General features: G+C 50.4%; 1 protein-coding gene across 1 annotated transcript in view; it reads left to right on the top strand.

Moving 5' to 3' along the window:
* DNAAF9 (dynein axonemal assembly factor 9) overlaps positions 1 to 24,512 on the top strand; it is a 104,600-nt gene that overhangs the window by 17,392 nt on the left and 62,696 nt on the right. Inside the window, exons 2-12 of the mRNA XM_075346384.1 lie at positions 2,087 to 2,166; positions 3,521 to 3,640; positions 4,384 to 4,508; positions 4,605 to 4,701; positions 4,923 to 5,029; positions 5,435 to 5,512; positions 7,267 to 7,365; positions 7,705 to 7,760; positions 10,209 to 10,344; positions 23,330 to 23,411; positions 23,867 to 23,903. Coding sequence (XP_075202499.1) covers positions 2,087 to 2,166; positions 3,521 to 3,640; positions 4,384 to 4,508; positions 4,605 to 4,701; positions 4,923 to 5,029; positions 5,435 to 5,512; positions 7,267 to 7,365; positions 7,705 to 7,760; positions 10,209 to 10,344; positions 23,330 to 23,411; positions 23,867 to 23,903 — 1,017 coding nt within the window. The remainder of the gene's footprint in view (positions 1 to 2,086; positions 2,167 to 3,520; positions 3,641 to 4,383; positions 4,509 to 4,604; positions 4,702 to 4,922; positions 5,030 to 5,434; positions 5,513 to 7,266; positions 7,366 to 7,704; positions 7,761 to 10,208; positions 10,345 to 23,329; positions 23,412 to 23,866; positions 23,904 to 24,512) is intronic.

Here is a 24,512-nt window from a genome sequence, read left to right as displayed (position 1 = left end):
ATGCGGCCCTCGCTGTGGTGATGCGGCCCTCGCTGTGGTGATGCGGCCCTCGCTGTGGTGATGCGGCCCTCGCTGTGGTGATGCGGCCCTCGCTGTGGTGATGCGGCCCTCGCTGTGGTGATGCGGCCCTCGCTGTGGTGATGCGGCCCTCGCTGTGGTGATGCGGCCCTCGCTGTGGTGATGCGGCCCTCGCTGTGGTGATGCGGCCCTCGCTGTGGTGATGCGGCCCTCGCTGTGGTGATGCGGCCCTCGCTGTGGTGATGCGGCCCTCGCTGTGGTGATGCGGCCCTCGCTGTGGTGATGCGGCCCTCGCTGTGGTGATGCGGCCCTCGCTGTGGTGATGCGGCCCTCGCTGTGGTGATGCGGCCCTCGCTGTGGTGATGCGGCCCTCGCTGTGGTGATGCGGCCCTCGCTGTGGTGATGCGGCCCTCGCTGTGGTGATGCGGCCCTCGCTGTGGTGATGCGGCCCTCGCTGTGGTGATGCGGCCCTCGCTGTGGTGATGCGGCCCTCGCTGTGGTGATGCGGCCCTCGCTGTGGTGATGCGGCCCTCGCTGTGGTGATGCGGCCCTCGCTGTGGTGATGCGGCCCTCGCTGTGGTGATGCGGCCCTCGCTGTGGTGATGCGGCCCTCGCTGTGGTGATGCGGCCCTCGCTGTGGTGATGCGGCCCTCGCTGTGGTGATGCGGCCCTCGCTGTGGTGATGCGGCCCTCGCTGTGGTGATGCGGCCCTCGCTGTGGTGATGCGGCCCTCGCTGTGGTGATGCGGCCCTCGCTGTGGTGATGCGGCCCTCGCTGTGGTGATGCGGCCCTCGCTGTGGTGATGCGGCCCTCGCTGTGGTGATGCGGCCCTCGCTGTGGTGATGCGGCCCTCGCTGTGGTGTTGCGGCCCTCGCTGTGGGGATGGGGCCCTCGCTGTGGGGATGGGGCCCTCGCTGTGGGGATGCGGCCCTCGCTGTGGTGATGCGGCCCTCGCTGTGGTGATGCGGCCCTCGCTGTGGGGATGCGGCCCTCGCTGTGGGGATGCGGCCCTCGCTGTGGGGATGCGGCCCTCGCTGTGGGGATGCGGCCCTCGCTGTGGGGATGCGGCCCTCGCTGTGGGGATGCGGCCCTCGCTGTGGGGATGCGGCCCTCGCTGTGGGGATGCGGCCCTCGCTGTGGGGATGCGGCCCTCGCTGTGGGGATGCGGCCCTCGCTGTGGGGATGCGGCCCTCGCTGTGGGGATGCGGCCCTCGCTGTGGGGATGCGGCCCTCGCTGTGGGGATGCGGCCCTCGCTGTGGGGATGCGGCCCTCGCTGTGGGGATGCGGCCCTCGCTGTGGGGATGCGGCCCTCGCTGTGGGGATGCGGCCCTCGCTGTGGGGATGCGGCCCTCGCTGTGGGGATGCGGCCCTCGCTGTGGGGATGGGGCCCTCGCTGTGGGGATGGGGCCCTCGCTGTGGGGATGGGGCCCTCGCTGTGGGGATGGGGCCCTCGCTGTGGGGATGGGGCCCTCGCTGTGGGGATGCGGCCCTCGCTGTGGGGATGCGGCCCTCGCTGTGGGGATGCGGCCCTCGCTGTGGGGATGGGGCCCTCGCTGTGGGGATGGGGCCCTCGCTGTGGGGATGGGGCCCTCGCTGTGGGGATGGGGCCCTCGCTGTGGGGATGGGGCCCTCGCTGTGGGGATGGGGCCCTCGCTGTGGGGATGGGGCCCTCGCTGTGGGGATGGGGCCCTCGCTGTGGGGATGGGGCCCTCGCTGTGGGGATGGGGCCCTCGCTGTGGGGATGGGGCCCTCGCTGTGGTGATGCGGCCCTCGCTGTGGTGATGCGGCCCTCGCTGTGGGGATGCGGCCCTCGCTGTGGTGATGCGGCCCTCGCTGTGGTGATGCGGCCCTCGCTGTGGTGATGCGGCCCTCGCTGTGGTGATGCGGCCCTCGCTGTGGGGATGGGGCCCTCGCTGTGGGGATGGGGCCCTCGCTGTGGGGATGCGGCCCTCGCTGTGGGGATGCGGCCCTCGCTGTGGGGATGCGGCCCTCGCTGTGGTGATGTGGTCCTTGCCGTGTTTTCTTCCTTCTCTGCACATATAACACGCTTTTGTTTTTGGTTTTCAGCTGCAGTCGTCTGAGGAAAGTACAAGAAATCCTCACGAAATCCACTAAATCCTCCCCGGACGGGATCCTGTGTATTCTGGGTGAGTGATGAAAGGGGCGCTGAGCACGCTGCTATACTGACCGGTCCAAAACGGAAAATATCTGGCACCATAAGTAGTGGGGTACACGTGTCATGATCCGGGGCCGGCTGTGATGAGTGGGGGGCAGTGGCTGGTGTTTTGGGTACGGCAGCTGGTGATGGGGATACAGGGGCTGATGACGTGGCATACAGCGTCTGGTATTGTGGGGTAGAGTACAGGGATTTTGATGGGGGTACAGGGGCTGGTGATGGATTGTACGGGGGCTGTTGATGGGGCATACGGGAGCTGGTGATGGGGGGTAAGCTGGTGTTGTTGGGTATTGTGGCTGGTGAAGGGGATTCAGGGGCTCGCGATGGAGAATATGGTAGCTGGAGATGGGGGGCACGGCCGCCGGCTGCTGATGATGCGGGGGGTGTGGCGGCTAATGATGGGAGTACAGGGCTGGTGGTGGGGTGTACAGCAGCTGATGATCGGGGTATACTGTGGCTGGTGATGTAGGGCGGTATGGTGGATAATGATGGGGTTATACAGTGGCTGATGATGTGGGATTATATGGTGGCTGGTGATCCTGGGGTATATGCCAGCTGGTGACATGGGCTACAGGGGCAGATGACGGGGGGGCTACAATGAATTGTGACTCGGGGTACGGTGCTGGATACATGGGGTAAAGTGGCTGGTGCTGGTGGAAGTACGGAACGCTAGTGCAGCGAGGTTCGGCGGCTGGTGATGGGGTGGCTATGGCAGCTTATGGTGGGGGTTAGGCGGCTGGTGGTGTAGGGTAGGGTATGGCGGCTGGTGGTGTAGGGTAGGGTATGGCGGCTTATGGTGGGGGATAGGCAGCTGGTGGTGTAGGGTATGGCGGCTGGTGGTGTAGGGTATGGCTGGTGAGGTTGGGGGGTAGGCGGCTGATGGTGGGGGGGGAAGGCAGCTGGTGGTGGTGGGTATGGCGGTTGATGGATGGGGGTACTCCGGCTGGTGGTGGTGGGTATAGCGGCTGGTGGTTTAGGGTATGGCGGCTGGTGGTGGGGGGTACTCTGGCTGGTGGTGGAGGATAGGCGGCTGATGGTGGGGGGTAGGGGTCTGATGGTGTAGGGTACTCCGGCTGGTGGTGTAGGGTACTCTGGCTGGTGGTGGGGGATAGGCGGCTGATGGTGGGGGGTACTCCGGCTGGTGGTGGGGGGTAGGCGGCTGATGGTGGGGGGTACTCCGGCTGGTGTTGTAGGGTACTCTGGCTGGTGGTGGGGGATAGGCGGCTGGTGGTGGGGGCTACTCCGGCTGGCGGTGGTGGGTATGCAGGGTGAGGGGTTCACCTCGTTCTTTGCAATGTCCTATCTGACGTTTCTTGTTGTTCCAGGCATTGACAGCCGCTACAATGAGGGCTGCACGGATCTGGCCAATTACCTCCTCTTTAACCTGTACAGCCAGAGAAGCATGGAGTTTGAGAATAATGGGTTTCCAGAAGAAGTCCTGGATGGTGGGTTGTCTTCTCCTCGGCCGCCTCGTCCTCCCCTCGGGCGCCTCGTCCTCCCCTCGGGCGCCTCGTCCTCCCCTCGGGCGCCTCGTCCTCCCCTCGGTCGCCTCGTCCTCCCCTCGGCCGCCTCGTCCTCCCCTCGGCCGCCTCGTCCTCCCCTCGGCCGCCGCCTCGTCCTCCCCTCGGCCGCCGCCTCGTCCTCCCCTCGGCCGCCCCCTCGGCCGCCGCCTCGTCCTCCCCTCGGCCGCCGCCTCGTCTTCCCCCTCGGCCGCCTCGTCTTCCCCCTCGGCCGCCTCGTCTTCCCCCTCGGCCGCCTCGTCTTCCCCCTCGGCCGCCTCGTCTTCCCCCTCGGCCGCCTCGTCTTCCCCCTCGGCCGCCTCGTCTTCCCCCTCGGCCGCCTCGTCTTCCCCCTCGGCCGCCTCGTCTTCCCCCTCGGCCGCCTCGTCTTCCCCCTCGGCCGCCTCGTCTTCCCCCTCGGCCGCCTCGTCTTCCCCCTCGGCCGCCTCGTCTTCCCCCTCGGCCGCCTCGTCTTCCCCCTCGGCCGCCTCGTCTTCCCCCTCGGCCGCCTCGTCTTCCCCCTCGGCCGCCTCGTCTTCCCCCTCGGCCGCCTCGTCTTCCCCCTCGGCCGCCTCGTCTTCCCCCTCGGCCGCCTCGTCTTCCCCCTCGGCCGCCTCGTCTTCCCCCTCGGCCGCTTCGTCTGCTCCGGTGCGTGTAGTAATGGTGTCCCTGTGATGTCTCTCCTGCAGATGTGATCCTGCTGATCCGGGCGGACAGCGTCCATCTTTACTGCAATCCTGTGAACTACTCCTACCTGCTGCCGTACGTCAGCTGCTGGAGGAACCTCCACGTCCACTGTATGACCCACAATGAGGCACGTAGTCGTGTGACCGCGGCTCGTCCGCGGAGCTGACGCTCACTTACCTGATGCTGGTATTTCTAAGCTCAGTATCTTCTTTCTCATCCACAGTACGAAGATGAAGAAGCCGCAGAGGAGTTCAAAATTGCAAGTTTCGTCAACATGGTGCGAGACTGCCGCCGCATCGGGATCCCATACAGCTCCCAAGGTCAGCAGGATTACGCCCCGGCGTGGGATCTGCCGCAGATCCCGGGGACATATACTGGGACGGGTGTATTCTGCCGGGGTGTCCTCGCGATACGCCCCACCCTGCTTACCTCCGATAGCGGAGGAGTGAATGCCACCTTCCCCGGAGGTCTGGTGGGGTAATAGGTCACCATCTTGGGTGTCAGATCCGTAGTGTGACCCTTCCCTCTCCTTTCCCTGCAGGTCACCTGCAGACATTCGACATGTTCATAGTGGAGAAATGGCCGATCGTGCAGGCATTTGCGTTGGACGGTATCGGAGGCGGCGGCTTCTTTACAATGAAATACGAGGTATGTGATATAATAAGGGCCCCTGGTTATTGTTCTCTGGTGTCACGGCCCCAGGCCACTTGTCCTGTGTTGTATGTTCCTGCAGCCGGTGACTGCCTCCCTCATCAGTTTTCCCTTTCTTTCTCCCCCACCCTGCTCGGTTCACGGTGTGTGGTAGGAGGGTGGGGGCAACATGGACACTTGGTGCATTAGACCCAGTGTTAGGAGGAGACAGAAGACCACTGTCCCCAGCCTCCCGCTCCGTTGGGGTAAGACATTGTGGTGTCTTGTGGCCTGCTGTTCAGCACCAGGGGGTAACATTGCATGAAACACCTGCTGAGAGGAGGCTGTGCATAGGCAGGACGGCATTGTGTGTGGTGGTCCCGTCATGTATGTCCCCTCCGCCAGTCACTGTGTGTCTTACAGCTGATGGACGTCAGCGAGTCTCTGTGGAGAGTATACAGCACCATGGACCCCGTCTCTCTGGAGGAGCTCGTAATGGAGGTATGTTTACTAAGATGAGGAGTTTACTGGTCACTGTCTACATGCATTACCTCCTGTATTATACCCCAGAGCTGCACTCACTATTCTGCTGGTGCAGTCACTGTATACATAAATTACATTACTGATCCTGAGTTACCTCATGTATTATACTTCTGAGCTGCACTCACTATTCTGCTGGTGCAGTCACTGTGTACATACATTACATTACTGACCCTGAGTTACATCTTGTATTATACTCCAGAGCTGCACTCACTATTCTGCTGGTGCAGTCACTGTGTACATACATTACATTACTGACCCTGAGTTACATCCTGTATTATACTCCAGAGCTGTACTCACTATTCTGCTGGTGCAGTCACTGTGTACATACATTACATTACTGACCCTGAGTTACATCCTGTATTATACCCCAGAGCTGCACTCACTATTCTGCTGGTGCAGTCACTGTGTACATACATTACATTACTGACCCTGAGTTACATCCTGTATTATACTCCAGAGCTGTACTCACTATTCTGCTGGTGCAGTCACTGTGTACACACATTACATTACTGATCCTGAGTTACCTCCTGTATTAGGCTATGTGCGCACTGGGAAATGAAATTTCCTTGCGTAAATTCCGCAGGCTCTCAAAGATCTTATCACCTGCGGAAAAAATCCGCATCAAATCCGCACCCAAATCCGCATGCGGATTGTCGCGTTTTGTTGCGGATTTGGTGCGGAATTGGTGCGGATTTGGTGCGTTTTTTCCGCAAGCTGTTCCCTGCGTGATTTTTACATTAGATTAGGGAAAACCCGCAGCTACCTGCGGAAAAGAAGTGACATGCACTTGTTTTTGCTGCGGGATTTCCGCAGCAAAACATGCAGCTGTCAAATTCTGCCTAGTGCGCACAGGATTTTTTTTCTCCATAGGATTTGCTGGTGATTCACTGCAGAGATGTTATGAACATTTTCTGCAGCGAAACATGCAGCAAATCCGTGGAAAATCCGCGGCAAAATCCGGTAAGTGCGCACATAGCCTTATACTTCAGAGCTGCACTCACTATTCTGCTGGTGCAGTCGCTGTGTACATACATTACATTACTGATCCTGGGTTACCTCCTGTATTATACCCCAGAGCTGCACTCACTATTCTCCTGGTGCAGTCACTGTGTACATACATTACTGATCCTGAGTTACCTCCTGTATTATACTCCAGAGCTGCACTCACTATTCTGCTGGTGCAGTCACTGTGTACATACATTACATTACTGATCCTGAGTTACCTCCTGTATTATACTCCAGAGCTGCACTCACTATTCTGCTGGTGCAGTCACTGTGTACATACATTACATTACTGATCCTGGGTTACCTCCTGTATTATACCCCAGAGCTGCACTCACTATTCTGCTGGTGCAGTCACTGTGTACATACATTACATTACTGATCCTGAGTTACCTCCTGTATTATACTCCAGAGCTGCACTCACTATTCTGCTGGTGCAGTCACTGTGTACATACATTACATTACTGATCCTGAGTTACCTCCTGTATTATACTCCAGAGCTGCACTCACTATTCTGCTGGTGCAGTCACTGTGTACATACATTACTGATCCTGATTTACCTCCTGTATTATACTCCAGAGCTGCACTCACTATTCTGCTGGTGCAGTCACTGTGTACATACATTACTGACCCTGAGCTCTCTCCTGTATTATACCCCAGAGCTGTGCTCGTCTATAGAGCCGGTCACACATTGACCCTTTGTGTTGCAGGATCTTGAGACGTTTCAGCACCAGTGGAGCAGCTTCTTGTCCAACTTTGAGACTGAAATTCCTTTCCTCCTGGAATTGTCGGAGTCACAGGCCGGAGAGGTGAGCGGTGCAGACCGGAGCTGCGCTCATTTGCTGAGAATCTCCTAATTCCCTGTAGTGTGGAGGATGACGCTGACCTCCTCTGTCCTCATCACCAATAATAACTATAAGTGGATTGAGAAAATGCTGCTTCCCCTATACTGAATCACACGCAGCCGGAGCGCGGCTTCTGACTCCTCCACTATTGTCTGCACAAGTTATTTTTGTCCTCTTTTGGCCCAGGATTCTTATGAGGATGAGTGCAGCGAGGACGTGACTCATCTGAGATTATACCGAGCGGTGTATGTTATAATGAGGCATATGAATTCTTATACCATTATGTCATCTCTCACCCTGCAGCCATTCAGGAGCTACTTCAGCCACGGGATGGTCTCCAGCCACATTGCCGATAACAGGTACGTGGCCCTCATCTGCACAGGGAAATCACTGCGCCACTGAGCAATCTGTGTCATCATGCTATAATACTGCCCCTATGTGCAAGAATATGACTGCTATAATACTGCCCCTATGTACAAGAATATGACTGCTATAATACTGCCCCTATGTACAGGAATATAACTACTATAATACTGCCCCTATGTACAAGAATATAACTACTATAATACTGCTCCTATGTACAAGAATATGACTACTATAATACTGCTCCTATGTACAAGAATATAACTACTATAATACTGCTCCTATGTACAAGAATATAACTACTATAATACTGCTCCTATATACAAGAATATAACTACTATAATACTGCCCCCTATGTACAAGAATATAACTACTATAATACTGCTCCTATGTACAAGAATATGACTACTATAATACTGCTCCTATGTACAAGAATATAACTACTATAATACTGCTCCTATGTACAAGAATATAACTACTATAATACTGCCCCTATGTACAAGAATATATCTACTATAATACTGCCCCTATGTACAATAATATAACTACTATAATAGTGCCCCCTATGTACAAGAATATAACTACTATAATACTGCCCCTATGTACAAGAATATAACTCCTATAATACTGCCCCTATGTACAAGAATATAACTACTATAATACTGCCCCTATGTACAAGAATATAACTACTATAATACTGCCCCTATGTACAAGAATATAACTACTATAATACTGCCCCTATGTACAAGAATATAACTACTATAATACTGCCCCTATGTACAAGAATATAACTACTATAATACTGCTCCTATGTACAAGAATATATCTACTATAATACTGCCCCCTATGTACAAGAATATAACTACTATAATACTGCTCCTATGTACAAGAATATAACTACTATAATACTGCCCCTATGTACAAGAATATAACTACTATAATACTGCCCCTATGTACAAGAATATAACTACTATAATACTGCTCCTATGTACAAGAATATATCTACTATAATACTGCCCCCTATGTACAAGAATATAACTACTATAATACTGCTCCTATGTACAAGAATATAACTACTATAATACTGCCCCTATGTACAAGAATATAACTACTATAATACTGCTCCTATGTACAAGAATATATCTACTATAATAGTGCCCCCTATGTACAAGAATATGACTACTATAATACTGCTCCTATGTACAAGAATATAACTACTATACTACTGCTCCTATGTAGAGGAATATAACTACTATAATACTGCCCCCTATGTACAAGAATATAACTACTATAATACTGCACCCTATGTACAAGAATATATCTACTATAATACTGCTCCTATGTACAAGAATATAACTACTATAATACTGCCCCTATGTACAAGAATATAACTACTATAATACTGCTCCTATGTACAAGAATATAACTACTATAATACTGCCCCTATGTACAAGAATATATCTACTATAATACTGCCCCTATGTACAATAATATAACTACTATAATACTGCTCCTATGTACAAGAATATAACTACTATAATACTGCCCCTATGTACAAGACTATAACTACTATAATACTGCCCCTATGTACAAGAATATAGCTACTATAATACTGCCCCCTATGTACAAGAATATAGCTACTATAATACTGCCCCCTATGTACAAGAATATAACTACTATAATACTGCTCCTATGTACAAGAATATAACTACTATAATACTGCCCCTATGTACAAGAATATAGCTACTATAATACTGCCCCCTATGTACAAGAATATAACTACTATAATACTGCTGCTATGTACAAGAATATAACTACTATAATACTGACCCTATGTACAAGAATATAACTACTATAATACTGCCCCTATGTACAAGAATATAACTACTATAATACTGCTCCTATGTACAAGAATATAACTACTATAATACTGCCCCTATGTACAAGAATATAACTACTATAATACTGCCCCCTATGTACAAGAATATGACTACTATAATACTGCTCCTATGTACAAGAATATGACTACTATAATACTGCTCCTATGTACAAGAATATAACTACTATAACACTGCCCCTATGTACAAGAATATAACTACTATAATACTGCCCCTATGTACAAGAATATAACTACTATAATACTGCCCCCTATGTACAGGAATATAAGTGCTATAATACAGTGCAGTGATGTTGATGGTGGAGTGTGAGGCGTGTGTTGCTGATAGGTGACAGTATTGCTGTTCTGCGCTGACCTCTAGCACATCTATTTTCTAGGTCAGTGAAGCACTCTGTTATTTCTGTGTAATGTTATAAGGGATTGTCGTCCTCGCGGTTTATTTTGTTATTCCTTGTGTACCTCTTGCGTTTTGCCTCCTTCCTGAGCTTTCAGTCATGAGAGGGGCCGATGTTGTGTTTTTTCTAATTATTTGATCTTCTTCATGTAGCCCTTGCAGACAACCCTTTGTGCTGTTTGGCAGTCACTCCACCAAGGAGAACCTGAAACCGGGCAACTTTATATTCCCTTCAGAAGGTCATCTGGTCAGGAACACCGGAAGCGGCGGCAGCACAGCCAAACACATGGTACAGAAAGAGCGGCCTGTAATGTCTCACCAAACACCACCATCACATCTCCGTTATGCTTCAGTATGTCGTGATCCTGTACTGATCCAGAGCTACCTCCTGTATTACACTCCAGAGCTGCACTCACTATTCTGCTGGTGCAGTCACTGTGTACATACATTACATTACTGATCCATAACTATCTCCTGTATTATACTCCAGAGCTGCACTCATTATTCTGCTGGTGCAGTCACTGTGTACATACATTACATTACTGATCCTGAGTTACCTCCTGTATTATACTCCAGAGCTGCACTCACTATTCTGCTGGTGCAGTCACTGTGTACATACATTACATTACTGATCCTGAGTCACCTCCTGTATTATACTCCAGAGCTGCACTCACTATTCTGCTGGTGCAGTCACTGTGTACCTACACTACATTACTGATCCTGAGCTACCTCCTGTATTATACTCCTGAGCTGCACTCACTATTCTGCTGGTGCAGTCACTGTGTACATACATTACATTACTGATCCTGAGTTACCTCCTGTATTACACTCCAGAGCTGCACTCATTATTCTGCTGGTGCAGTCACTGTGTACATACATTACATTACTGATCCTGAGTTACCTCCTGTATTACACTCCAGAGCTGCACTCACTATTCTGCTGGTGCAGTCACTGTGTACATACATTACATTACTGATCCTGAGTCACCTCCTGTATTACACTCCAGAGCTGCACTCACTATTCTGCTGGTGCAGTCACTGTGTACATACATTACATTACTGATCCTGAGTTACCTCCTGTATTATACTCCAGAGCTGCACTCACTATTCTGCTGGTGCAGTCACTGTGTACATACATTACATTACTGATCCTGAGTTACCTCCTGTATTACACTCCAGAGCTGCACTCACTATTCTGCTGGTGCAATCACTGTGTACATACATTACATTACTGATCCTGAGTCACCTCCTGTATTACACTCCAGAGCTGCACTCACTATTCTGCTGGTGCAGTCACTGTGTACATACATTACATTACTGATCCTGAGTTACCTCCTGTATTATACTCCAGAGCTGCACTCACTATTCTGCTGGTGCAGTCACTGTGTACATACATTACATTACTGATCCTGAGTTACCTCCTGTATTACACTCCAGAGCTGCACTCACTATTCTGCTGGTGCAATCACTGTGTACATACATTACATTACTGATCCTGAGTTACCTCCTGTATTACACTCCAGAGCTGCACTCACTATTCTGCTGGTGCAGTCACTGTGTACATACATTACATAACTGATCCTGAGTTACCTCCTGTATTATACTCCAGAGCTGCACTCACTATTCTGCTGGTGCAGTCACATAACTCTACTCAGGCCACAGTAGTATGGCGGTACATGAGCTGTGACTAGCTTTATTGGTCATCATTCTTGGATGTTTCTGGTATATACGGCTGCATCTTAATACATTAGAATCTCATCCAAAAGTGAATTTATCTCAGTAATTCAATACAAAAAGGGAAACGCAAATATTATATAACTCTATATAATATATAGGAATAGAGCCCTCTGTGTGTAATGACTCTATATAATATATAGGAATAGATCCCTCTGTGTGTAATAACTCTATATAATATATAGGAATAGAGCCCTCTGTGTGTAATGACTCTATATAATATATAGGAATAGATCCCTCTGTGTGTAATGACTCTATATGATATATAGGAATAGATCCCTGTGTGTAATGACTCTATATGATATATAGGAATAGATCCCTCTGTGTGTAATGACTCTATATAATATATAGGAATAGATCTCTCTGTGTGTAATGACTCTATATGATATATAGGAATAGATCCCTCTGTGTGTAATGACTCTATATAATATATAGGAATAGATCCCTCTGTGTGTAATGACTCTATATAATATATAGGAATAAATCCCTCTGTGTGTAATAACTCTATATAATATATAGGAATAGAGCCCTCTGTGTGTAATGACTCTATATAATATATAGGAATAGATCCCTCTGTGTGTAATGACTCTATATAATATATAGGAATAGATCTCTCTGTGTGTAATGACTCTATATGATATATAGGAATATATCCCTCTGTGTGTAATGACTCTATATAATATATAGGAATAGATCCCTGTGTGTAATGACTCTATATAATATATAGGAATAGATCCCTCTGTGTGTAATAACTCTATATAATATATAGGAATAGAGCCCTCTGTGTGTAATGACTCTATATAATATATAGGAATAGATCCCTCTGTGTGTAATAACTCTATATAATATATAGGAATAGAGCCCTCTGTGTGTAATGACTCTATATAATATATAGGAATAGATCCCTCTGTGTGTAATGACTCTATATAATATATAGGAATAGATCCCTCTGTGTGTAATGACTCTATATAATATATAGGAATAGATCTCTGTGTGTAATGACTCTATATGATATATAGGAATAGATCCCTGTGTGTAATGACTCTATATGATATATAGGAATAGATCCCTCTGTGTGTAATGACTCTATATAATATATAGGAATAGATCTCTCTGTGTGTAATGACTCTATATGATATATAGGAATAGATCCCTCTGTGTGTAATGACTCTATATAATATATAGGAATAGATCCCTCTGTGTGTAATGACTCTATATAATATATAGGAATAAATCCCTCTGTGTGTAATAACTCTATATAATATATAGGAATAGAGCCCTCTGTGTGTAATGACTCTATATAATATATAGGAATAGATCCCTCTGTGTGTAATGACTCTATATAATATATAGGAATAGATCTCTCTGTGTGTAATGACTCTATATGATATATAGGAATATATCCCTCTGTGTGTAATGACTCTATATAATATATAGGAATAGATCCCTCTGTGTGTAATAACTCTATATAATATATAGGAATAGAGCCCTCTGTGTGTAATGACTCTATATAATATATAGGAATAGATCCCTCTGTGTGTAATGACTCTATATAATATATAGAAATAGATCCCTCTGTGTGTAATGACTCTATATAATATATAGGAATAGATCTCTCTGTGTGTAATGACTCTATATGATATATAGGAATATATCCCTCTGTGTGTAATGACTCTATATAATATATAGGAATAGAGCCCTCTGTGTGTAATGACTCTATATAATATATAGGAATAGATCCCTCTGTGTGTAATAACTCTATATAATATATAGGAATAGAGCCCTCTGTGTGTAATGACTCTATATAATATATAGGAATAGATCCCTCTGTGTGTAATGACTCTATATGATATATAGGAATAGATCCCTTTGTGTGTAATGACTATATAATATATAGGAATAGATTCATCTGTGTGTAATGACTCTATATAATATATAGGAATAGATCCCTCTGTGTGTAATGACTCTATATAATATATAGGAATAGAGCCCTCTGTGTGTAATGACTCTATATAATATATAGGAATAGATCCCTCTGTGTGTAATAACTCTATATAATATATAGGAATAGAGCCCTCTGTGTGTAATGACTCTATATAATATATAGGAATAGATCCCTCTGTGTGTAATGACTCTATATGATATATAGGAATAGATCCCTTTGTGTGTAATGACTATATAATATATAGGAATAGATTCATCTGTGTGTAATGACTCTATATAATATATAGGAATAGATCCCTCTGTGTGTAATGACTCTATATGATATATAGGAATAGATCCCTCTGTGTGTAATGACTCTATATAATATATAGGAATAGATCTCTCTGTGTGTAATGACTCTATATGATATATAGGAATAGATCCCTCTGTGTGTAATGACTCTATATAATATATAGGAATAGATTCCTCTGTGTGTAATGACTCTATATGATATATAAGAATAGATCCCTCTGTGTGTAATGACTATATAATATATAGAAATAGATCCCTCTGTGTGTAATGACTCTATATAATATATAGGAATAGATCCCTCTGTGTGTAATGACTCTATATAATATATAGGAATAGATCCCTCTGTGTGTAATGACTCTATATAATATATAGGAATAGATCCCTCTGTGTGTAATGACTCTATATAATATATAGGAATAGATTCCTCTGTGTGTAATGACTCTATATAATATATAGGAATAGATCCCTTTTGTGTGTGATGACTATATAATATATAGAAATAGATCCCTCTGTGTGTAATGACTGTCACAAACCACCGGGGGGGTCACTCAGAAATCCCCCGCGCTGGCTACCAGTACGTCACAATCGGGGGGTAACAAGTGGGGGTCACCCCTCCTTTATACCTCCCGACCGACAGACAGAGCACGTGACGCGCTCTCTAGCGCCCCTCTTATAGTCAGGCCAATTATGGAATTGCCCGACAATAAGCAAGGAGGCCGCTATACTACTTATGCCGATTATTGAAGGGTCCCCGGTGAGAGTAAGGTATATATTCCCCCGACCTCCGCGGGCGGAATATATAAAATCTCCCCGAATCTCACTGGCCTCCCCACAATAATCCTTGGCACAATTCGCTGCCACCAACCGATTTACGGTAACTATTAGCCGAACACACAGACGTGGGATTCAAGATCGAGATAACAGAACAGCCCAAGATTAATTATATAATTTAATCGCCTAAAGCACACTAGAAACTACAATATATACAATAGGGAATCTACAGAATATACAGTTATGTCAGAGTACAGTTACAATCAAAGCATGGGTTACAAACAGGCATACACAGCTCCAGCAGTTACCTTGTTGCGTCTGGCCACAGGGGGGCGCTGTAGACCAGGTTTCCAGGAACTCCCTCACAGGTCTTTCCCAACCAGGCCCCCGAGCAGAAGAACACTGGAAAATGGCTGAAGTAGGGTTATCAACCTGGCCAAATCCAGGTCCCCTCCTACCTTCGTGACCTCACAGGGAGCACTGCTCCACCCCTGGCTTGAGTTATGGACAATATCCCAACATGGAATATGGGCCATAACTTTGCCTGGGAGCGTCGTAGGCGGACGCCAATGCTCTCATTGTGACAGTTATGAATTTAGCTACAGAACGAGGGGACTCATGACCTGTCTGCCAGTTCCCCATTGGCTGATATCACGCCTGGGGCATTTCCCAATGTCCTGCTCCCATAAAAAGGGGGTGCCGGCATCGTCCACATGCGGAGACACCATTTTTATGGTTGCCACATTTATCGGAAATATGGCTTGCGAGATATGAACCATTTTTTACTGGAGTCGTTCTGTCTGGCTATTTCCATAGCCTTGCTAACTAGCTAGCAGCCCCCACTACAGGGTCACGGCAGGGAGTCATCCTGTGTCCATTGTCCCTAAGCCACCTAATTTCCATATCACAGGACATGGCCATGGGATTTGTTGCTAAACCAGTTGTGTGAAGGAAAGGGGGGGTGACACCAGGAGAGGGCTTCCTGACATACTTGAATATCATGATTTATCGTCATATCTCCGGATTTACCTCACACCTCCCCCCTTTTGAGGGCGCTAGGGGGCAGCACACTCCGGTGTTCCCCCGTGCGCCCGTCCGCGACCTCTCCTTGTCGGGACAGCCCGTCTGCGTTACCGTGGTCACGGCCCCTTTTGTGGCGAATGGTGAAGTTGTATTGCTGGAGCGCAAGGCTCCATCGCAACAATCGCCCATTCGTCCCAGAGACGGTGTGCAACCAGCTGAGGGGATTGTGGTCCGTCTCCACGATGAAGTGGCGCCCGTATAGATAGGGTTGCAGACGCTGCAGGGCCCACACTATGGCCAGGCACTCCTTCTCCATCGTGGAATAGGCAACTTCCCTTGGTAACAGCTTCCTGCTCAGGTACAAGACTGGGTGCTCTTGGCTCGCAGAGTCCACCTGGCTGAGCACCGCACCGAGGCCGAAGTCACTGGCGTCGGTCTGTACTACAAACGGCCGCGTGAAGTCGGCTGCCTGTAGCACGGGCGGGCTGGACAGGGCGTCCTTTAGGGCCCGGAAGGCTGTCTCGCAGTCCATTGTCCAATCGACTGCAGAGGGCAGCTTCTTCTTGGTGAGGTCCGTCAAGGGCTTTGCCAGGCTACTATAGCATGGAACAAACCTCCTATAGTACCCAGCGGTCCCCAAGAAGGACATCACCTGCTTCTTGGTCCTGGGGGTGGGCCAGGATGCGATGGCTTCCACTTTCTCAGGCTCGGGCTTCAGTGTTCTCCCACCTACCCGGTGACCGAGGTACTGGACCTCGCTCATGGCCAGCTGACACTTTCCCGGCTTGATGGTCAAACCTGCCCGGTGGATCCGCCTGAGCACCTGTGCTAGATGCTCTAGGTGGTCCTCCCAGGTGGGACTGAAGACGGCAATGTCATCCAGGTACGCGGCCGCGTACCCTTCAAGTCCCTTGAGCAGGGTGTTGACCATCCGCTGGAAAGTGGCAGGGGCATTCCTCATCCCGAATGGCATCACCGTGGACTCGTACAGTCCAAATGGGGTAATAAAGGCAGAGCGTTCCCTGGCCTTGCGAGTCAGGGGGATCTGCCAATATCCCCGGCTCAGATCCATGATGGTCAGGTACTGAGCCCCGGCCAACTGATCGAGCAGGTCATCGATGCGTGGCATTGGGTACGCATCGGCGACCGTGACCGCATTGAGCCCCCTGTAGTCCACGCAGAACCGAGTGGTTCGGTCCTTCTTAGGGACGAGGACTACAGGCGAGGCCCAAGCGCTGTTGGATGCCTGGATCACCCCCAGCTTCAGCATCTCGTCAATCTCCTGGCGCATGTGTTGCTGCACCTCCAGGGAGACCCGATATGCTGAACGCCGGATCGGGGGATGATCCCCAGTGTCCACGTGATGGACAGCCAAGTCAGTCCTTCCGGGCTGGTTGGTAAACAACCCCCGGAAGGGGAGGAGGGTGGCCCACAGCTGGGACCGTTGGTCTTCCAAGAGCTGGTGGCCAACCTCCACATCCTCAATGGATCCGCCTGCCCTAACCTGGGCTAGCATATCCAAGAGGGTTTCCGCTTCTCCCTCCTCGGGCAGGTTGCACACGGGGAGCGCACATGCCTCCCGCTCATGATGTGCCTTCATCATGTTCACATGGAAGGGCTTCCGCCTTCCACGGGCAGGGTCCAGGGTGACCAGGTACGTTACAGGGTTGAGCTGCTGGTACACGAGGTATGGGCCTTCCCAGGCTGCCTGAAGCTTGTCCTGTGGTACGGGGACCAGTACCCACACCTTTTGACCCACTTGGTAGGTCCTCTCACAAGCGTTCTGGTCGTACCAACGCTTCTGATCGGCCTGGGCTTGAGCCATATTGTCGTGTACCAGTTGCGTCAAGGCCTGCATTTTGTCCCGGAAGCGCATGACATACTCGATAACCGGCACTCCAGGGGTGGCCAAATCCCCTTCCCAAGCCTCTTTCACCAGAGCCAGGGGGCCCCGCACACGTCGCCCGTACAGGAGCTCAAACGGTGAGAATCCTGTTGAGGCCTGTGGAACCTCCCGGTAAGCAAATAACAGGTGTGGGAGATACCGCTCCCAGTCACGCCCATGGGAGTCGACCAACATCTTAAGCATCTGCTTTAAGGTGCCATTGAACCGCTCGCACAGGCCATTAGTCTGTGGATGGTACGGGCTGGCCACCAGATGTCGCACCTGGACTTGCTTACAGAGGGCCTCCATCAGCTGGGACATGAATTGGGTCCCCCGGTCAGTGAGCATTTCCTGGGGAAAACCCACTCGGGAGAAAATCTCCAGCAATGCGGTGGCCACCTTGTCAGCCCGAATGGACGACAAGGCCACTGCTTCTGGGTACCGGGTGGCATAGTCCACTACCGTCAGTAGGAAGCGTTTCCCGGAGCTGCTGGGGATGGCCAGCGGGCCGACCAGATCCACAGCCACCCTCCTGAAAGGCTCATCGATGATTGGCAGAGATACTAGTGGGGCTTTGGGGCGTGGCCCCGCCTTCCCCACTCTCTGACAGGTTTCACACGAACGGCAGTAGGCAGCCACATCGGCCCCCATTTTTGGCCAGTAGAAATGCTGGTTTAACCTGGCCTTGGTCTTAGCGATCCCTAGGTGTCCGGCCATCGGAATCTCATGTGCGATCCGCAACAACTCCGTCCGGAACGGATAGGGTACCACCAACTGTCGGTCCCTGGGCCACGCCTCCGGTGAACCCTGCTGGACCGTGGCCCGGTACAGCCGTCCTTGGTCCCAGACCACTCGCTCCGGGTCCGAGTCCGAGGGAGGCTGTGCCGCCTGCTCCTTAAGAGCTTTCAGGCTGTCGTCAGCTTCTAACGCTGCCTGAAACCCCTGACTAGATGTGGCCAGAATCGACGAGACTGTCACATCTTCAGTCAGTACCCCGGGACCTGTGTCCTGGCCTCCACCTGACTCGGCTGCCACTTGGTCAGAAGGGGGAGAGCTATCGGACCTCCGGGAGGCCCCTTGGCTTCCAGCACTCCCACTGCGGGTGACAGCGGCCACAGCCGCTGCGACCGTGGGTCGTGCCTGCTCCTCCTCCGTTCCTGACCAAGTCGCCGGTTCAGGCAGACCTACCTGGCTTCCTGACACCCCGGTTGTGGGGGAACCATGCACCGAGATCTTACCTGGGAGCACTTCCGCTCCTGGACCGGCCCCAATCTCACCTGCCTGTTCCCCTCCTGCAGCAACAGAACCCCGCTGTGAAATCTCTGGGGACCCCACATTTGCTGTGGTAGCCCCCACCCCACACACTGGTCCTCCCCCTGCAGCACCCTGCTCTCTGCTTATCCCTGCAGAGGGCAACAGATCCCAGCTCACAGGCTGGTTACTTGTAGAGGCATTGTCACACCTTTCTCTGACCCCCTCCCCTGTCACAGCTGCAGCTGTGTGTGTGTCTATGGTGTCTATGCAAGCAGAAATATCAGAGTTCACTCCCTCCTCCCTTACATCATTCATAGATAACACATTAACATTGTCAGGAGTCATGTCAGTACGGGCTGAAGGTTCAGCCCTTGGTTGGGGCCCGAACTGGGAGGTTATCTGCCCCAAATCTGTCCCAAGTAGCACGTTTGCAGGGATCCGATCAGTTACCCCCACCTCCCTCACCCCTCGCCCTGCGCCCCAGTCCACATAAATGTCAGCAACAGGCAGCGCCGGGTCAATGCCTCCAATCCCGGAGACAGCGAGGGTTTTTCCAGGGATCAAGTCTTGGGGGGACACCATCTCAGGCCGCACCAGAGTCACCTCCGAGGCGCTGTCTCGCAGTCCTATGGTCACAGACCGGCCGACGGTGACAGGTTGGAAGCTGTCCAGGGACCTACCACCACCCCCACCCACACAATACACCTTGGGCGGCCCTTGGGACGGGGACGGAGCCGGGGCCTTGGGACGCTGAGGGCACATGGCCTTGAAGTGTCCAGGTAGGTTGCACTGGTGGCACCGTCTTGGTTCCGCCACGGGCCTGGAGAGGGGAGTTGAGGGGGACACCCCCTGCAGTCTAGGGGCAGGTGGGGCAGTCGCAGAATTCATCTTACCCCCTCTCCAGGTGCTGCTGGTGGCCGCTCTCCTGGCCTCAGGGGCCCGGTTGTTGGTGTAGTCATCGGCAAGGGCAGCTGTAGCCGTGGACCCCTTTGGCTTCTGGTCTCGGATGAACTGGCGGAGATCCTCAGGGCAGTTCCACAAGAGTTGCTCCGTGATGAACAAGTCCAGGATCTCCGGTCCGGTGGAAAGCTGCAGGCCTTGGGTCCAGTGGTCGGCAGCTCGGGCAAGTGCCCGCCGGTGGTCAGCCCAGGAGTCCTTTGGTCCCTTCTGTAGGCTCCGGAACTTCTTGCGGTAGGACTCTGGAGTGAGGTTGTACTGTTGGATCAGGGCCCGCTTGATGGTGTCGTAGCCCTGATCTGCCTCAGCAGGCAAGTCACCAAGGATATCCAGGGCCTTACCCCTTAAACGGGGGGTCAGGTATTTGGCCCACTGGTCCTTGTCCAGATGGTGCTGCAAGCAAGTCCGTTCAAAAGCAGTCAAGAAAGAGTCCAAGTCTCCATCCTTCTCCAGCACTGGGAAGTCCTCAACACGGACCTTTGGAAGTTTGGTGTCTCGAAGGTCACGTGTGGCTGATGAGGGCCGGAGCTGAGCTAGCTGCAGCTGGTAGTCACGGTCTGCCTGTCGCTCTCGCTCTTCACGCGCTGCCTGCCGCTCTCGCTCCGCAGCCTCACGCTCTGCGTGCCGCTCCGCAGCCTCAGCGTCACGCGCTGCCTGCCGCTCTGCCCTGCGCTCTGCCAGGAGTTCCTTGTAGCCCTTCTGGTCTCCAGCCTGGAGAAGGGCCATAGCCATTTGAAGAAGGCTATCCGAGCCTCCCAGGCTCGGTGGAATGGCACGTGGTGATCTGCGGCACGCTGCAGAGCTAGGCGATTCACTGTCCCTTTCAGAGCGGAGGGCTGGCATCTGGCTCGTTGAGGAACCTTGGGTGAGCTCCTCCTCATCTTGTCCAGCAGTGCCAGGTTGCGCAATGTCCTCGGCAGAACGGTTTTCTGGCGTCGAGCTCCTGGAGGACTCGTGGGCAACCTCCTCATTGCTGTCCACAGCACCGTCCTCCCTCTCTTCGGCTCCTGCCTTAGCATTGGCCAGTTGCATAGCTCTGCTCCTGGTGCCATCAGCCATTCTTGCAGACTTTTGGTCACTGACACAGAACCGACACCTGATGCCTCCACACACCTTACAGTATCTGCACTCTGACACTCTAGTGTTGAGCTAGTCTGAAGACCCCAGCAGCCACAGCTGCTGCAGGCAGTCTTTAGTGTCTGGGAGTATGGGTCTCACACTCACACACACTATTATCTCGATCCCACCGCTATGCCACCAATATGTCACAAACCACCGGGGGGGTCACTCAGAAATCCCCCGCGCTGGCTACCAGTACGTCACAATCGGGGGGTAACAAGTGGGGGTCACCCCTCCTTTATACCTCCCGACCGACAGACAGAGCACGTGACGCGCTCTCTAGCGCCCCTCTTATAGTCAGGCCAATTATGGAATTGCCCGACAATAAGCAAGGAGGCCGCTATACTACTTATGCCGATTATTGAAGGGTCCCCGGTGAGAGTAAGGTATATATTCCCCCGACCTCCGCGGGCGGAATATATAAAATCTCCCCGAATCTCACTGGCCTCCCCACAATAATCCTTGGCACAATTCGCTGCCACCAACCGATTTACGGTAACTATTAGCCGAACACACAGACGTGGGATTCAAGATCGAGATAACAGAACAGCCCAAGATTAATTATATAATTTAATCAGCCTAAAGCACACTAGAAACTACAATATATACAATAGGGAATCTACAGAATATACAGTTATGTCAGAGTACAGTTACAATCAAAGCATGGGTTACAAACAGGCATACACAGTTCCAGCAGTTACCTTGTTGCGTCTGGCCACAGGGGGGCGCTGTAGACCAGGTTTCCAGGAACTCCCTCACAGGTCTTTCCCAACCAGGCCCCCGAGCAGAAGAACACTGGAAAATGGCCGAAGTAGGGTTATCAACCTGGCCAAATCCAGGTCCCCTCCTACCTTCGTGACCTCACAGGGAGCACTGCTCCACCCCTGGCTTGAGTTATGGACAATATCCCAACATGGAATATGGGCCATAACTTTGCCTGGGAGCGTCGTAGGCGGACGCCAATGCTCTCATTGTGACAGTTATGAATTTAGCTACAGAACGAGGGGACTCATGACCTGTCTGCCAGTTCCCCATTGGCTGATATCACGCCTGGGGCATTTCCCAATGTCCTGCTCCCATAAAAAGGGGGTGCCGGCATCGTCCACATGCGGAGACACCATTTTTATGGTTGCCACATTTATCGGAAATATGGCTTGCGAGATATGAACCATTTTTTACTGGAGTCGTTCTGTCTGGCTATTTCCATAGCCTTGCTAACTAGCTAGCAGCCCCCACTACAGGGTCACGGCAGGGAGTCATCCTGTGTCCATTGTCCCTAAGCCACCTAATTTCCATATCACAGGACATGGCCATGGGATTTGTTGCTAAACCAGTTGTGTGAAGGAAAGGGGGGGTGACACCAGGAGAGGGCTTCCTGACATACTTGAATATCATGATTTATCGTCATATCTCCGGATTTACCTCACAATGACTCTATATAATATATAGGAATAGAGCCCTCTGTGTGTAATGACTCTATATAATATATAGGAATAGATCCCTCTGTGTGTAATGACTCTATATAATATATAGGAATAGATCTCTCTGTGTGTAATGACTCTATATGATATATAGGAATATATCCCTCTGTGTGTAATGACTCTATATAATATATAGGAATAGATCCCTGTGTGTAATGACTCTATATAATATATAGGAATAGATCCCTCTGTGTGTAATAACTCTATATAATATATAGGAATAGAGCCCTCTGTGTGTAATGACTCTATATAATATATAGGAATAGATCCCTCTGTGTGTAATGACTCTATATAATATATAGGAATAGATCCCTCTGTGTGTAATGACTCTATATAATATATAGGAATAGATCCCTCTGTGTGTAATGACTCTATATAATATATAGGAATAGATTCCTCTGTGTGTAATGACTCTATATAATATATAGGAATAGATCCCTTTTGTGTGTGGTGACTATATAATATATAGAAATAGATCCCTCTGTGTGTAATGACTCTATATAATATATAGGAATAGAGCCCTCTGTGTGTAATGACTCTATATAATATATAGGAATAGATCCCTCTGTGTGTAATGACTCTATATAATATATGTGTTTCCCTTTTTGTATTGAATTACTGGAATAATGTCACCTTTTGGTGATATTGTGATGTATGGAGTTGCGGTTGTACGTGGCTGGAGATTGTGTATTAGTCAGTGACACTTTGCCATATTTTTTTGTGTTTGTTTTCTGTTTGCTTTACTTCTTTGTTTGTTCTGTGTATGTGTATATGTATAAAATGGTGTGTGTACTCAGATCTGCTTTGTCTCTGCAGGTGGCTCAGTGCATCTCTCCTAAGGGTCCCTTAGCGTGTTCCAGGACGTTCTTTTTCGGGACCACCCATGTGCCGTACTTGGGTATGCTTCCTTCTTTTTGCTGTCACTTTTCTATGCGTTCTCCCATAGGAGGGGATTCTCAGGCCGTTAGTCTTCCCTGCTGCATTGGGTCCTGCAAACAATTGTGCTCCGCTCCGGCATCTGATAATTGGGGCTGGGGGTATTGTAATAGCAGCTCTTCCTATAAGACTCGTGAGCTGGCACCATTAATGCTCCCGGGGTGTCATCATGCAGCTGCGCACGTGGCATGTATCCACAGGAGCTGCTCATGGCATCAGCCTGAGAGGGGTGTAATCTCAGTGTAGATCACCATTACTGGGGGCCATTACTGGGAGTGATCAGGGCAGTATTCGGAGGGTGCAGCGCTGATGTCCAGTGAGACCCCCAGTACTTAATACATAAAAAGGCTTTGGTTTATCGTGTCTTTCAGCTCAAGAAGATTGATTTTTTTTTTTATTTATCTGTTTACATTTTAGGTCATGACAATGAAACTCACAAGAAAAATGATCAAATGTAAGTGTCCTGCGCGGAGAGCTTTGTTATCAGGAGGCCGCGTGCTCCTCCAGCACTGTGTGTACTGTACGCTCTCGGAGCTCCATGCCTGCTTTGATTGGGCCCCTTTTGTGCAGCCTGACGTCTTACTGCTCATTGGGGTCACAGTCTGTGAGCTCATCACTGACCTTTAGATGGGACCCTGGGATAAGTAGAGTCACTTTAGGACGCCTTTACCTATGGCCACTAGTTTTGTAACTGTGATATTGAGGTTATCGGGCGTCCACATAATGCACCACAGCTGTAAAGCTTCATGTGGGTGCTCTGTTTACATCACATCATTAGACTATGCAGGAAGATGCTTCAAGGATTGTCTGTTGCAAGGGACCATTGTGCAAGGGTGGTCTGCTGCGGGGATGCTCGGCCGGGGGGGGGGGGGGGCGGCTTCTGGGAGGGTCACCAGCTCTCAGGGTCTGTTCTGCGGGGGTTTCTGGCTGTGGTGGGTCCTTTCTGTGGGGGTCGGCTGCTCTGAGGGTCATCAGCTCTCATGGTCTGTTCTGCGGATGCTGTCGGCTGCGGTGGGTCCCGGCTATGAGGGTCAGCTGCTGCGAGGGTCATCAGCTCTCATGG

This window comes from Anomaloglossus baeobatrachus, chromosome 1 (genome assembly GCF_048569485.1).
Source record: "Anomaloglossus baeobatrachus isolate aAnoBae1 chromosome 1, aAnoBae1.hap1, whole genome shotgun sequence".
Classification (NCBI taxonomy): Eukaryota; Metazoa; Chordata; class Amphibia; order Anura; family Aromobatidae; genus Anomaloglossus; species Anomaloglossus baeobatrachus.
Note: the sequence above shows the minus strand (reverse complement) of the source record. Positions and strands in the feature narration are given on the sequence as shown.